General features: G+C 40.0%; 1 protein-coding gene across 1 annotated transcript in view; it reads left to right on the forward strand.

The window, feature by feature from the left end:
- CLSPN (claspin) overlaps positions 1-14,065 on the forward strand; it is a 19,077-nt gene that overhangs the window by 3,701 nt on the left and 1,311 nt on the right. Inside the window, exons 2-22 of the mRNA XM_035890930.1 lie at positions 571-700; positions 1,253-1,704; positions 2,419-2,586; positions 2,955-3,044; positions 3,281-3,353; positions 3,894-4,002; positions 4,463-5,019; positions 6,041-6,232; positions 7,094-7,278; positions 7,825-8,027; positions 8,341-8,405; positions 8,841-9,046; positions 9,531-9,691; positions 9,789-10,015; positions 10,253-10,367; positions 11,080-11,161; positions 11,493-11,587; positions 12,199-12,363; positions 12,449-12,570; positions 12,760-12,887; positions 13,396-13,501. Coding sequence (XP_035746823.1) covers positions 571-700; positions 1,253-1,704; positions 2,419-2,586; positions 2,955-3,044; positions 3,281-3,353; positions 3,894-4,002; positions 4,463-5,019; positions 6,041-6,232; positions 7,094-7,278; positions 7,825-8,027; positions 8,341-8,405; positions 8,841-9,046; positions 9,531-9,691; positions 9,789-10,015; positions 10,253-10,367; positions 11,080-11,161; positions 11,493-11,587; positions 12,199-12,363; positions 12,449-12,570; positions 12,760-12,887; positions 13,396-13,501 — 3,631 coding nt within the window. The remainder of the gene's footprint in view (positions 1-570; positions 701-1,252; positions 1,705-2,418; positions 2,587-2,954; positions 3,045-3,280; positions 3,354-3,893; positions 4,003-4,462; positions 5,020-6,040; positions 6,233-7,093; positions 7,279-7,824; positions 8,028-8,340; positions 8,406-8,840; positions 9,047-9,530; positions 9,692-9,788; positions 10,016-10,252; positions 10,368-11,079; positions 11,162-11,492; positions 11,588-12,198; positions 12,364-12,448; positions 12,571-12,759; positions 12,888-13,395; positions 13,502-14,065) is intronic.

Below are 14,065 nucleotides of genomic sequence, written 5' to 3' on the forward strand. Positions count from 1 at the left end.
AGAATCCCCACTGGTGCCTTCTGGTCCCTACTTAATTAAAGTGAAATGCGGGTGTGGGAGAGTAAAGCTTTACGTTTCTCGTTATCCTCTTCATTCTAACGGGTTTGAATAATAATCAGCGGAGACCAACCGGCATGTTGGGTTTCTTTTTTTATGTGCAAGCTCACCTTAAACATCCTTAACTACTAATAAAGGTTGACGTAGCGTGATCTCCCTTCATCTAAATACCAATTAATTAAAGTGAAATGCGGGTGTGGGAGAGTAAAGCTTTACGTTTCTCGTTATCCTCTTCATTCTAACGGGTTTGAATAATAATCAGCGGAGACCAACCGGCATGTTGGGTTTCTTTTTTTATGTGCAAGCTCACCTTAAACATCCTTAACTACTAATAAAGGTTGACGTAGCGTGATCTCCCTTCATCTAAATACCAATTCTTAAAATACAATGCTAATGTATGTGTGTATAATTGTACGTAAGAGGTCAGCCAAGGTTTTGGAATCAAGTTAGACATTGAATATCATTACTGAGTAACGTTTATCATAATAAGGAAGATTTTATTTTGCTTCGTAGCTTCCATTAGAAGACTTGAATTCAGACTTGCAGAAAACCCTTGATAGCGACTCCGACAGCGGGCAGGGCAGCTGTGAAACGGCCTCTCCAGGTCGCTTGCGCGAGGGGATAGCGTCTCTTGATGACAGAGGTCTGTAATGTTTCCATGAATGGCCCCTGGTGGTTGTTGCGTTCAACGGGGCATTTTTTGTTTTATAAATACCTTTATAGGAAGGTGTTATTGCTTGACCTGTAGGAATCCAAGCCGCCTTTTTTGTTGCTTAGAGTGTGGGAGGACATCTGTAAACTCCGAAAGGTGTTTTCTGAGGCACAGAAAGGGATGTGAGGATCTTAATTGCTTATTTCCTTTCTTTTTATGATTTGCTTAACCTACGTGCTTCTTTAGTTACTGTGGGTTTTATTGCTATTTCAAGGCAACCCACTAATCTATCAGTGAAGGATTTTCTGCTTTGCCTGGTTTTTTTTTAAAAGTTAAAATCCGGTAACATCAATTTGGGTCAGTTATATACTGCACTGCAGAGAGAACTGGATTTTGAAAACTTGAGTTCAAGCTGATTTGCTATAGATGTTGACATCTGTGAAACTTAACATATATGTAACTTTATGTTTTGCTGGTTGTTAATTAACATGTGGCATTTTCCTCTCCATAGTGTGCATAATTTCTTTTAATATGTTTTGTCAGATTCGGAGGAAGAGATTTTTGTACGTAAAAAAGCAAAAAGCAAGAGCGTGCTTCAGGAGAGTGAGAGCGAAGATGGAGAGGATGGTGGCTCCTTTGTGCAGAACGATACTCTGGGTGGAGACAAGGAAAACGAAGAGGAAAAAGAGAACGTTACTGCCCAGAGGAACAAGAAATCTCATCGGATTCGCCAAGGTCTGCTAGACAGTGATGACAGCGACAATGGTGACCGATTGCAGATTGAAAACTGTGAAACAAGCAGAAAGTCTGGCTCGCCTGAGGATGAGTTGGAAGAGGAGAGACCCCTAAAATCTGGGAAGAAGTACAGAAAACATAAGCATGACTCTGAAAAAGAGACACCAAAAAAAGCTGTAGGAAAATCAAGAGGAAAGGAGAAGGAGAGAAGAATTGGCTCCATTAAACAGCTGAAGAAAGAAAAGAAGCCTAGAGCAGAGGTATATATTTTGGCAGAAAACCTCAGAAAATCTCAGCTAAGTTAAATCTATTACAGCGTTTGGTTATGGTGTTTCAATGCTTCAGCGCTGCTAGCGTCCACATTCCTATGCCAAGTGTGGTATCCACAGGGATGCACGGAACACCGGAGAAGTCTACCAGTTTCATCTGCAAAGACAGTACAAACCCCAGTGCTTGATGATTTAACGTCAGTGCCTGTTAAGCCAGGCGGAAACTCTTTGAGTTCTTTGGTTTGGTTGGGGTTTGTTGGGTGCACAAACAGCTTTGCTATTTCAGCTTTTCTCTAGATTGCTGTGCTAGTTTCTGGAGGAAGCTTTGGGCTACTTTCAGATTGGAATTCTGGTCTAAATAAATGGCTGCCTGGGAGGTTGCGTATTGTTGCTGCTTATAAAATTAATATTTCAGGCGTTAATTTATTCTCTCTGAGCCGTTTTGAGCTTCAATAATTATTGAAATTCTCTAAATATCATAGATGTGGGGAACGCTGCTCCCTGAATTACCTTACCAACTTTGCAGGGCTGTAGAGTGAATGTGTCTGGCTTACAGGACACACAGGCTGCTAGATTAAAGATGGCATGTACTTTTTCTAACTTCTTTCGTTGAGACCTTTTGACAGCAATCTTAAAATTAATGTCAAAGAACTGAAGGGGAGCTTCTGAAATGAATTAAAAAAAATACTTTATTCTTGCGGCAAGCAGGTAGATGGTGGTGAGAGGTATCCTTTTAATGACAGTGGATGTCTTCTTGATGACAAAGAGCTTTTCGATAATGGCTTAGAAGACGAAGATGATTACGCCCCAGAGGATGAAGAGTCGATAGAATCAATACGAGCGGCAGTGAAAAACAAAATAAAAAAGTACAAGGTAACCTTTGATAGTGATACAAGATTATGGTTATTAGTGGGAAGTGCTGTACCTGAGCGTGTATTAAAACTGGTTTTGACAGTGGTGTGCTTCTACAGCTATGGCAGAGGAGAGAACAGCCTTCTGCTTTTTGTTCTTAAAGGTGGGGGGATGTTGCCCTGCAAAGTTATAAAGATAATGCTATAGCAGGAGTTTTGGAAATCTGCCATAAGCATTATGTGGGATTTGTGTTGCGTTGTGAGAACACTGACTGGTTTTGCTGACCAGAGATGATTCCATACAATTATTTTTTTACTTTTGACTTGTTTGCCCTTGGGGTCGTGCCTGTGTAGACAAATAATAGATGAATCTCTTTTTATGCACTGTAGAACAAAGAACGGTTTTCTGAGGGTGAAGGCTACAAACATGTATTTGATGATGAGAACGAGGAACCTGTATTAAAAGAACCAAAAAGGAAGGTGAAGTATTCTTCTTAAAGCTCTCCATTATTTGTTGTAGTGACTCAAATGTTTTGGACATGTACACTGTCCGATGTTTTTGTTGATTTGCTATTTTTAATTATTTTTTTTTTTAACTGGCTGCTTTATTCTGACTCCTTTGTGTTTGAAAGGGAAAAATAAGCTATTTAGAGAGTATAGACAGAGTCTCGTATTTTGTTTTCTAACTTCAGAAACCTGTCTTTTTTTTCCTTAAGGAGCGGAAAGCAGCAAGGTTAAGTAAAGAAGCCATTAAACAACTACATAGTGAGACCCAACGACTTATTAGAGGTGAAACTTAAATTCTTTGTATGTAGAGGGGTATAAACTATTAAGAAATTCAGGGGAGAAATTGAAAGATTTTACCTAAAGGGTTAGGGTCGTCTTTCACCTGGCATGAGTTATTTAGGGTTGAAGGGTGCCACAGCATTTTGTTCATGGACCTGTTAAAAGGTGTCTAACGCAAAAAAAATCATGTGAACACGTGAGCCTGTAAACTTGTTGTGTAAAGTTAGTGCGATGTTTAGGGAGTTTGATAGGCATGTAATAAAATTGAAACTGGTCCTGCCATTCTGATATTAACATCACAGTTCATTTCTTAATGAATCCATGGACGTGTTGCAAATTTGGTCTTCGGGACCAACCTTCTGTTGCTGTTGGAACTCCTTCCCAAACAGCAGCGTTTGCTGTATTCAAGCTTCAGCTGTGCTGTCTGTGCCTAGCCAGATGTCTTTGCTGCAAAACGCTTGTGTCAAGCTCAGAATTTCAGAGATAGCAAATAAATGCCTCGGATGACGCTTTAAATTTTCTTTCACCTCCCTTCTCTGGTAGAATCATCTGTGTCTCTCCCATATCATGTGCCTGAGACCAAAAGCGTTCATGACTTCTTCAAGCGTAGACCTCGCCCAGTATGCCAAGGAAATGCCATGGCGTTGCTGAAGTAAGGACTTAAACCTTCCTCCTGTTTTTTATAAATTTTGAGGATATCCCAGCTTTGCTTTTGAGGATAACCAGACCTTTGCATGCTATAGGCATTGTATGACACACACACCTGCTCTGTGTACAGTCACAGCTTTTTTCTGGTTTAATTTTAGCTGTTGCTTTGGCTGGAAGGTTTTATTAAGAAACTCTCTTAGTCTAATGGAGAGTGGAGACTAACAGTAGCTAGTGTGCATGGCTTTTGCTTTACCTATTAAACTGTCTTTATCTCAACCCACGAGTTTTCTCACTTTTACTCTTCTGATTCTCTCCCCCATCCCACCGGCGGGGAGTGAGCAAGTGGCTGCGTGGGTCTTGGTTGCTGGCCGGGCTGTTTCTTTCGTTCTCATTTTGTCTTCAACTTCTTCTCCCCTTTCACACACAATAGCCACGAGTGATATATATCTTTCTGCCTTCATTAGGTCCACTAAATACCAGCTATGCCTAAACGAAGAATCTGCAGTCACTAAGAACTTGAACACAGATTGCAAAGACGGGCGAATGGAAGGTGGTCAATCAGCGGTTAATGAGCCAGAAACAAACCTTGGCAGAGATGTTGATCCTCCTGTGGACAAGCCTCTTGATGATGTGGGGCAGAACTTGACAGAAGACTGTGCTGAAAAGCCCAGGCAGGACAGCGATGATTCTCCTACCGATAGGACTGTAATGGCTGATAATACTACAGGAGAAGAACAGCACTCTAGCTTCCTAAGCACTGATTGTAGTGAACAAAAAGAGAATGAAACTCCTCTAGCTGTTGGAGGAGATGCCCTTGAGCGAAGAGATGAAACAGCACCAGACCTAGAATGTGAGAAAAGCAATCAACAAGTGGGGCCTGGGTTGGTGGCACAGCCTGAAAAAGTGAGGAAGTCCAAGTTGGATAAACTTCGTGAACTGGGAATAGACCTGTCCATCAAGCCAAGGATCTGCTCTGGCAATGAATCCTTTATAAACCTCGATGAGTCCGATTCAAACAAAGGTATCGCTTTTCTTGTTGTAATCTTGTCGGATCTGTCCACGTAAACAGAGTTAATCTGACTTTAACTGGAAAATCTGAGGAATGTTTCGGTGATAGAGGAGTCAGGCACGTTCTCTTACCAGTATTGCTTATATTTTGCTGAATGTTGGGATCCATTTTCTTTCAGCTGATGTTTATAAGGGAAGTTCTGAGTCCTTAATATTTGAAAGCATGAAGGAATTCTCAGTGATAACTGTTTAATGATGAATGATTTCTTTCCATTTTGCTGTAGTGAATTATGTTGGTACTTAAAGCACATGGGAGCACTTCTTGCAAATGGATTCAAAACGAGGCATGCAGTAATTGTCTGGAAACAAAACTGGCATGTTTTCCAGAGTGTTTACCACTGATTTTGTTAAAAGGCAAGGCTGGATAGCGATCAAAAATTTACTTTTGTAGCAAGAATGTTTTGAGTGTCCTTTAGGTACTGGAATTTGAACATCTGTTCATCAGTACTAAATAGCTGACCTTGTTTCAGGGAAAGATTGCAAATTATTAGGCAATTTTGTAATTCCATTAAATCTATTGTGTCTTAGAAGATATTAAGAGGATATCTGGATTGGGTGCTACATCTGTGCATGCAGGCAACTGACCTCTGCTGAGAAACAGTGGTTTTGTCAGGCATCAGACTGGTGCTAGATACATGCATTCACAGAAATTTAGAGGTGCCTGGTGGCCGGAAGGCTAGACTGGAAGTGAATTGAGGTCTTGTGGATAAATCATAGTCAATGGTAAGGTAATTTAATATTAGCTACTATCAATTAAATACAAGTTAGAGAAAAAATTTTCTGAAATGGTTTATAAGTCAAATAGAATGGTTTTGCAAATATTTAATGTTAAAGATTAAGAGTTTTTAACTAACTTCCTTTGAAAACAAATGTCTCAAGACCTACTCTTGACATAGCTTTAACAGTCAATGCTTTTAAATGCTGTCAAATTAATTTAATTTGCATTTTTAAATTTAATGAATATGTATTTAAAGAATTGGAAGCCTTGAAAGCACGTTTCTTGAAGCACACTCTTCAAACGTCAAAATCCAAAGCTGAACGGACCGTAAACATGAACATTATTCGTAAGGAGACTACATCAGAAGGCAAAGAGGAACTGAAAGCAGATGTGGTACCAGCAGTATTGGCTGCAGAGAGCCTGGATGAAACAGTCCCCGCAAAGCCAGGTCGGTTTGGGAGGAGAAGTGATGATGGTTGAATTGGAAAACACTTTGTCTTTTTTTCTATTTCCTTTCCCAGCACTGCCCCATGAAATACAGATGAAGGGATCTTCATCTCTAAAATTCATATGTATGTTCCCTCTTATGGATAGCCCTGTTTTTAAAAAAGAATCTTGATAGACCTCTTCAACAGCACTGGCCAGTGTAGAACAGCCTCAGTCAGATCTTTGCGTCTGGTTCTCTGGATTCCTCCCCATCTGTACCAAAATCTATATAAACATAAATCCGCACCGTTGTTTTCCATCAGCCCTCTGAATGGAACTCTCAGACTTCTTGTGAACTATTACCAATCTCTCGTGCTTCCTTATTTCTATACTGCAGTTTCCAATAGAATTGTATGGATTTGCAAACAAAAGTATGTGTGGGATGTGACTCTCCTGTAGTATCCACTAAAAGAAATAGATTATCTGGCCGGTTCTATGGGCACACGTTATTTTTAGCTGCTCTTAATTATTTCATGTGCTGTAGCACATCTGCCCGTGGCAATTGGATGCTCTTGTTCCCAAAAGACGCAGTGGAGAGACAGACCCTGTTCTCATTCAGAGTGCTGCACCGGTGGCATTTATGGATAATGAGGAATCTTGGTAATTCAAGAGATGGTGTGGTCTCTCTACATTGAGCTCACTGAAACTAACTGCTCTAGCTCTTAGAGCTGGCAGATCAATTCATAAAAACATTTAAAAACGAGGGGTTTTTTTAATTCCCTTTTTTATGTGTGTAGCTACATTAGATTGGATGCTTGAGGGCAATGAAGTTAAGGATTCACTGTAGTACATCTAATCTATTAATGTATTCATTTCTATCCAGGTGAAAAGCTACAAGCGCTGAAGGCTAAACTCCAGGAGGCCATGAAACTCCGCAGGACTGAGGAACGCCAAAAGCGGCAAGCGTTGTTTAAACTGGATAATGAGGACATGTTGGAGGAAGAGGAGGAGGAGGAGGAGGAAGAGATGACAGATGACTCTGAGGAAGAGGAAGACGACGATCATGAGGTCTGTACGCAGCATTTTTACATAATCTGGTCAGCTTCTCAATTCTGCTGCCTCTCCCCAGTGAAATGAGACTTTGTGCACTATTAGTATTAGGGAAACTGCCAAGAACTCCTCCTAGAAGCTAAAAAGTTGCTATAGTTAGCGTGTTTGGGGCTTGGATTGTCTAAAACTGAATTTATTTGTATTTTCTTTTATTTTTCTAAACAGTATCAAAACGAAATGTAAGTATATAAAAGATTCTGGTGCCAGTTTCTATTTTTATATATTCTTGGCTGATTGCTAGCAGGGGACAAACTGGGGTCACCTGCTTGGTCTGGCGTAGGTTTTGCCATGGCCTTTCATCTTCAAAAGGATCAGAACAGGTTGGCTCTTTCAAGCACCTCTATGTCAGTTGTCTCAGAGTGGAATAGGGGCGTGTAAGAACTGTGAATGTCACTCAGCTTCATCCTCTGTATGTTAAAATGTTTTCTCGAAACGCGTGCCAGGAAGTTGACAGATCAAAGCGATGATCACCAGATCTCTGCTATGTTTGGGGATGTTTTTTAGAATGTGGAATTTCTGCTTGGTGAAGCAGAGGAAGATAATGAAGATACAGAAGAGAAGCATGTTGAAGATGGTGATAAAGAAACCGACAAAGAATCAATTGATGGAGAAAAGCTGGAGAAATCTGTGCACTGTGATTCTGTTCCCAAACTACCTTCGACAGAGTCTACCTTGATGCTTTTTAAGGACAGCTCCTCCAAAATGGGGTAAATAAACCAAACTTTAGTAATGGAGCCTGAGCAATCTTAAATTTGATCAGTACATGTAGATGCTCTGATTTAAAGTACTTTTTAGAAGTATTTTTTCTGTCTTGTTCCAGTACTTATGTGTGCATTCATATATATTTTCTTTAAAAAACTTACTAACTGTAATTGTTGTTTAGTGGAATAATTTGTTTGTTAATCAAAGTTTACTGGATGTATTTTTGTGTGTTACCTTGGTTTTTGCAATTAGCTTTGACGGGCAATAGCAATTGATCCTGTATGCATTAGCAAATACGTTTTATTTGATGAATTGCAGATATTCTCTTCCTGATGAGAAACTTGAAATGGAAGAAGCTGCAGACAAAGGACCTACCAAGTTAGGTAAAGGAGAACTATTGTCCTAGCCAGCATTTTTTTTTTTTCACATGGCACGTGTAGAAGTTTCTGTTTGGGTTTGGTATTCAATAAGTTTGCTGTTTCATCACCTGTATGGTTTTACAGTATGGTTACAAAGTCTAGACTCCTGAAAGAAACTGGGGGGGGGGCCTTGGAAAAAAACAGAGAAAAACAAAGATCAAAATGATACTGGGAAAAATACAGTCAGAAACAGTCAGAAATCAAGATGAAATTCAGTAAGAAATTGCAATGTGCAGCCTCTATGAAAAAAGAAATCCAACATGAGCACAGAAGAATGAACTTTTTGCAAGGTGTTGGTGTTAATGAAATAGTATCTTGAGGTTTTACTGTATCACAAAAAAAGAAGTTAAGTTTATTATTAATAAATACTTAATATTTAAGTATTTATTTTCTTTTCAGAAGATGATGATTCATTTTCTCTACCAACGCTAGCAAAAGAGAATAGCCATAACAGCAGCTTTGAGTTGATTGGCTCCATGATTCCATCGTATCAGCCCTGTAACAAACAGATGTCACGCGGAGGGAACTTTTTATCTGCAGCAGGAGGTTTCAGGTCCCCTTCCCCGGGTTTTTTCAAAACAAGCTTTATCAGCTCTGCTTCCAAGGTAAGGTTCTTTGTCCTGTTCCCATCGTATATTAGCCCAATGGGTAGTGAATAAATGTATCTTATCCTGACTGTTATATCTATCAAAAAATAATACCGGAAGAAGGCATCTAGCAAAATGCTTTTCTATGAGTAAGATTTCAGGAAAGCAAACTGTCCCTGGAGTTTAAAATGACTCCCAATTGGAATGGATGAAGATGACATTATAAAATCTTATATTCTAAAACATCAAAGAAAAGATGCTGTAATCTGGTTTTGGTGTCTAAAATACATACATCGTAAATATTTTTTTAAGCATACTTACATGTGCTACACAACATCTGATGTCAGCAAAATACCATGATTTACCAGAGCAATGTGGACATACTTGGCTCCTGCATGGTGATAATCCTTTAAAGTAGCTTAAATGTTTTATCCCATTCTTGCTTTTGACTTCAAGGATTGCGAAACAAATAACTTGTATCTTTTTACATTCCTTTGATTAGAGCTCAGGGAAGACATCTGAGCCCTCTCTTCCCATAGAAGACTCCCAGGACCTGTATAATGCCTCTCCTGAGCCTAAGAGTTTGTTTCCAGGGGCTGGGGAGTCGCATTTTCAGTTTTCTCTGGAAGATGACACTCAGAGCCAGCTGCTTGATGCAGATGGGTAAGTAATAGGTGTAAAGGATGATATTTTGTGCCCTTCACTAGAAGTAGGGCATACAGACCAGCAAGATTTTTTCTAACTACAGACTTTCTTTCAGGTTCTTGAATGTTGGACAACATAGGAGTAAATACCAGTCCTCAAAGCATCAGCTGACTCTGGCTAGTATGGATGAGAATGCAATGGATGCCAATATGGATGAATTACTGGACTTGTGTTCTGGACAGTTCAGCACTCAAGCTGAACACGTGCCAAATACCAGCAGCAACAAAAAGCAGAACATGGAAGAATTGCTCAATCTTTGCTCAGGAAAATTCGTGTCTCAGAGTATGTCCTGAATTCTGTTGTCAGCTTTCCCGGTTACTTGATTTATGGGCTTTGCACTAAGGTACCGTTTAGTTCTGGCACTAATGCAGAACGTGGAACTCCCGAGATTTCTGAGAGCTCTAACTATTTGTTGCCTTTGTTGGGAGCACACTAACTGTCCTTTCTAGGATGCTCTCTGCCATTTTAAGAGTAGAAATTTATCTGTCTAATAAGTTGCTATCTTACTGCTTTTTGTAGCAGGTTCTCCAACGTGGGCATCTTCAGTGTCTTCCAGGGCAGAAAAAGACAGTGACATAGAAGATCCAATGGCAGAGGCTCTAGCGCTCTGCTCGGGCTCCTTTCCCACAGACAGGTTAGCATTATGCTTCCTAAAACTTACAAAAGTTGGTAGTGGTAATTGTTTCACTCTTCATGCGTTTTCTTGTTCGACATCAATTCAAAATGCCGTGTGGTCTGTTTGGGAGGTGAAGGGGAAGAACATTGCAAATTGCTCAGCACTCGCTCTAAATCGGCAGCATATACTGTTTCCCACAGCTCCTGTGAAGGGAAATTCTTCTTTGTCTTTCACTGATAGTGAAAAATGCATTGAAGAACTTTCATCAAACTGAGAAGAGATTGTTAGAATGTAGCACTTACGGGTTCTGTTCTGGGCTGTTGCCAAGCTACAGGAACCATAACTGAATGTAAGTTGGGTCCTTGCGCTTTTTCCGTTGATTAAACTAAAAAGGTGTATGGCTGCCTGACAAAAGGATAATGAGGCTTAACAAATGGGGATGTTAGGGGGATCCAAGACGTTTGTTTTAGAGGGAAACAAACTCAGAAATCAGTACTTGTCCCACGGTTTCTGCAAGTGAAGACCTGAGGTCTAGAAACATCAGTGCTAACATGGATTTAGGGCATTTAAAGCTAAAAATGCTGCCGGGAGACTGCAGCTCTCCGAGCGCTCGCAGGTAATTGCGTGAGACCAGCTGACGTGGTGGTTGAAATTTTGCCTTGAATTATTGCAAAGCCATCATTGGAGGTGAAAAGAAAACATTTATTTCTTTTGTTTACTTTTGTCCTAGGGAAGAGGAAGATGAGGAGGAGCAAGAAGAACTCGGTGATTTTCAGCTTTTAACAGATGACAACGCCTTTGATAGTGAGGAGGTAGGAACTGATGGAGCAAGGCAACTGCTGCAGCATTCTGACTGAGAGAATTCCATTTATCTGCTTAGGTTTTTTACTATAACCGTCAATGCAAAGCATCATGACTTCCGTAACAAGCTGCTGAAACGTTTTTAAGAGCAATGTTTGGAACATTTAAAATGTCTTCTTAATGTTATAATATACTGGATAAAATACCTTAGCATGGCAAATCCTCTGAACAGTCTCTGCTGTTTTAGTCTGCGTTTACTGGCTGAAGAACAGAAGAAGCTGTCATTACAAAGCAATCCATGTTCAGAAATTCCTTAATTTCTGAAAACTTCCTCTTTGACAGGATGAAAAAAGTGGAGATGGTGATGCTGAAGAAGCGGAAATGAGCGATGAGGAAGAAGAACTGCTGCGACACAGACAGGGCTTGAAGAAAAAAATGTAAGCACATCTTTTCTGTGTCTTAATCGCCAGACAGAATAGGATATTAATAGCACTAGAGATTTAGTCTGTGGTTGTTCCCTCCCCAGCATTAGTAGCTGGTGTTTACATGGTGTTGGCTCTGGCTGGTTTTTTTGCTTTGGTGCTGTCATGTTGCATGAGTTTAACTGTGGTGCTGGTGGGTTACAGAGGATCTCCATTATAGTTTCCATTTTAAATGGGAATCAGAAGGCCACGATGAAAGCAATGTGGCGTTTTTTTGACCAAAAAAAGGGGTGCAGGAGTATTGCTGTCATTCCTTGTGTCTTAAGATCTTTATTTGTTCGAGTACATAAAGCATTGAGTTGGCAGTTATCATTGCTGTCACACTGGGTAGGCAACTGGCAAGGAATCTGGTGGATGACAATAATTTGGGGAGTCGCATGTTGGCAGGCTGTGTATGTAAATGTGCAAGAACTCAAGTCTTAGTCTTTTCAAAAATGAAAAATGAATCATAATTTGTCATTTAGGATATGTGTTAATTTTACGTCAAAAGATAAACCTTGCTTTCAGAAGATCTGTGTCATGATTATTGGTCTACCAAACCGAACTCTTTCAATGTTCTTTTATAGAAAACTGCAGGATTTCATGGAAGATGAGGCAGAGCTGTCAGGGAGCGATGTGGGAAGCGAGGATGAATATGATGGTGAAGACCTGAATGAATATGAAGAGGATATTATTGATGAGGAGCTCCCTAATGAAGCAGAATTAGAAAACCAAGTACAGAGATTACACATGTCAGTGCCAGTATCTGGTTTTGTGTGTGAAGTCCCAGCTCTTGGATACAATCTGGGCTAACCTGCTTTTCTCCTGTGTTGGTAGGAAGGCAATGCTTGATGATGACAAGCGCCAGTTGCGCTTGTACCAGGAGAGATACCTCATTGATGGTGACCTGCACAGTGATGGCCCTGGCAGAATGAGGAGATTCAGATGGAAAAATATAGGTGCCTTTCTGATCCGCAGTTCGTAGATGGGGGTGAAAGACTGGAAAAAGTGTGTGTGTGTGTGTGTGTGTGTGTATGAAACAGCGTCCAGTAGAATTAAATGAAAGAAAAAAATGGGTTGGGGTTGCAGGGGGCGCACTAGAGTATCTCTTAAAATTGATAGCTAATTTTTTTTTTTCCTTTGTCTAGATTATGCTTCACAGGTTGACTTGTTCCAGAGGGATTCAGATAACGATGATGAACATGAACAGTTTGATGAGATAGAAGTGAAATGGAGGAAAGAGCGATTTGAACGAGAACAGTGGCTTCGTGAGCAGGTATTAGTTAGCTTCAGGAAAGGCATCTTGCTCGGTCTTTCTCTATACCATTGCAAGTATGAAATTGTTAGTTCCTCAAGTTAAACTCTGGAAAAAATACCATTCATAAATGTATCTCAGGTTTACATCATGAATTCTGCTCTTCTTCTTCAAGTATTGCAGAGGGAGAAGCTAATTCAGAAGGGAGAGGCAAACCAGCTATGTTCTGAAACAAGTCAGCTTCAAAGCTGGAATGAGTCTTATGCTCGGAGCATAACTTCCAGTTCTAGAAGTTTCAGTATTGGGTCAGCTTTGTTGGCTGAGTGTGATGCTACAGGTTTGCTGTTTGCTAATAGAACCAGGATGATGAAGTAAGACATTGCAATAGACTCTTACAGTGGAAAGTAAATAAAAAAGGCTATATTAGTTTACATAATGAAAGGACTTGGTCTACTTAAAGTATGGAATGAAATGTTCATTCTTAAAACGGACTTTTTTGGTTTTACAAAGTGTCTTCTCTCTGCTACAGAAGGAAAAAAATAAAGAGGAGGAGGAGGAGGAGGAAGAAATCGGTGAAGACAGCCAATTCATGAAGCTAGCAAAAAAAGTAACTGCCAAGTCCCTACAGAAGAAAGGTAGGCTTGCTTTTTATTGAAGTGACAGTCAAATAAGAGAAAGAAAGCTTAAATTCCACTTGTCACTTGTAGTCTCTGGTAAAGCGCACCACGGATCTGAAAACTCCAGTGTCGAGTTTTCCTACGCCAGCCTGAGCTTGTCTTCCAGAACTCAAAAAGCTAACGGTATAAACGCATTGAAAATATGCAACTGCAAGGTTGATGAGAATTGTGTGTATTTCCTTAATAAAATAGTATGTTACCTCTTGAAAAAAATGTTGCAGAGTGGAAATAAATCCCTCTACATCTTTGCTTAGTCTTTTATTCCTCATTTGTTTACCTTTAAGTCACAGAGCAGGAGACTGTAAGTGACATTGAGCCTCATAGTTTCTCCAAATATCTGTGACATGAGGAAAGCCTATGTAATGTAGTGAAAGTAAATTTATATTTTCCTTGGTTGTGGCAAAAACACCACTCCCAAGCATGCAAAGCTGTTTCAAAACCAAATTTTCCCTTCTAGCTGGTAGAACTAATTGCCAGTCATCTATCAGCTGTATGTATAATTTGATGCGGACTCTTTTTTTT

The sequence above is a fragment of the Egretta garzetta genome, unplaced genomic scaffold (assembly GCF_000687185.1).
Source record: "Egretta garzetta isolate BGI_Z169 unplaced genomic scaffold, ASM68718v1 scaffold443, whole genome shotgun sequence".
Lineage (NCBI taxonomy): Eukaryota > Metazoa > Chordata > Aves > Pelecaniformes > Ardeidae > Egretta > Egretta garzetta.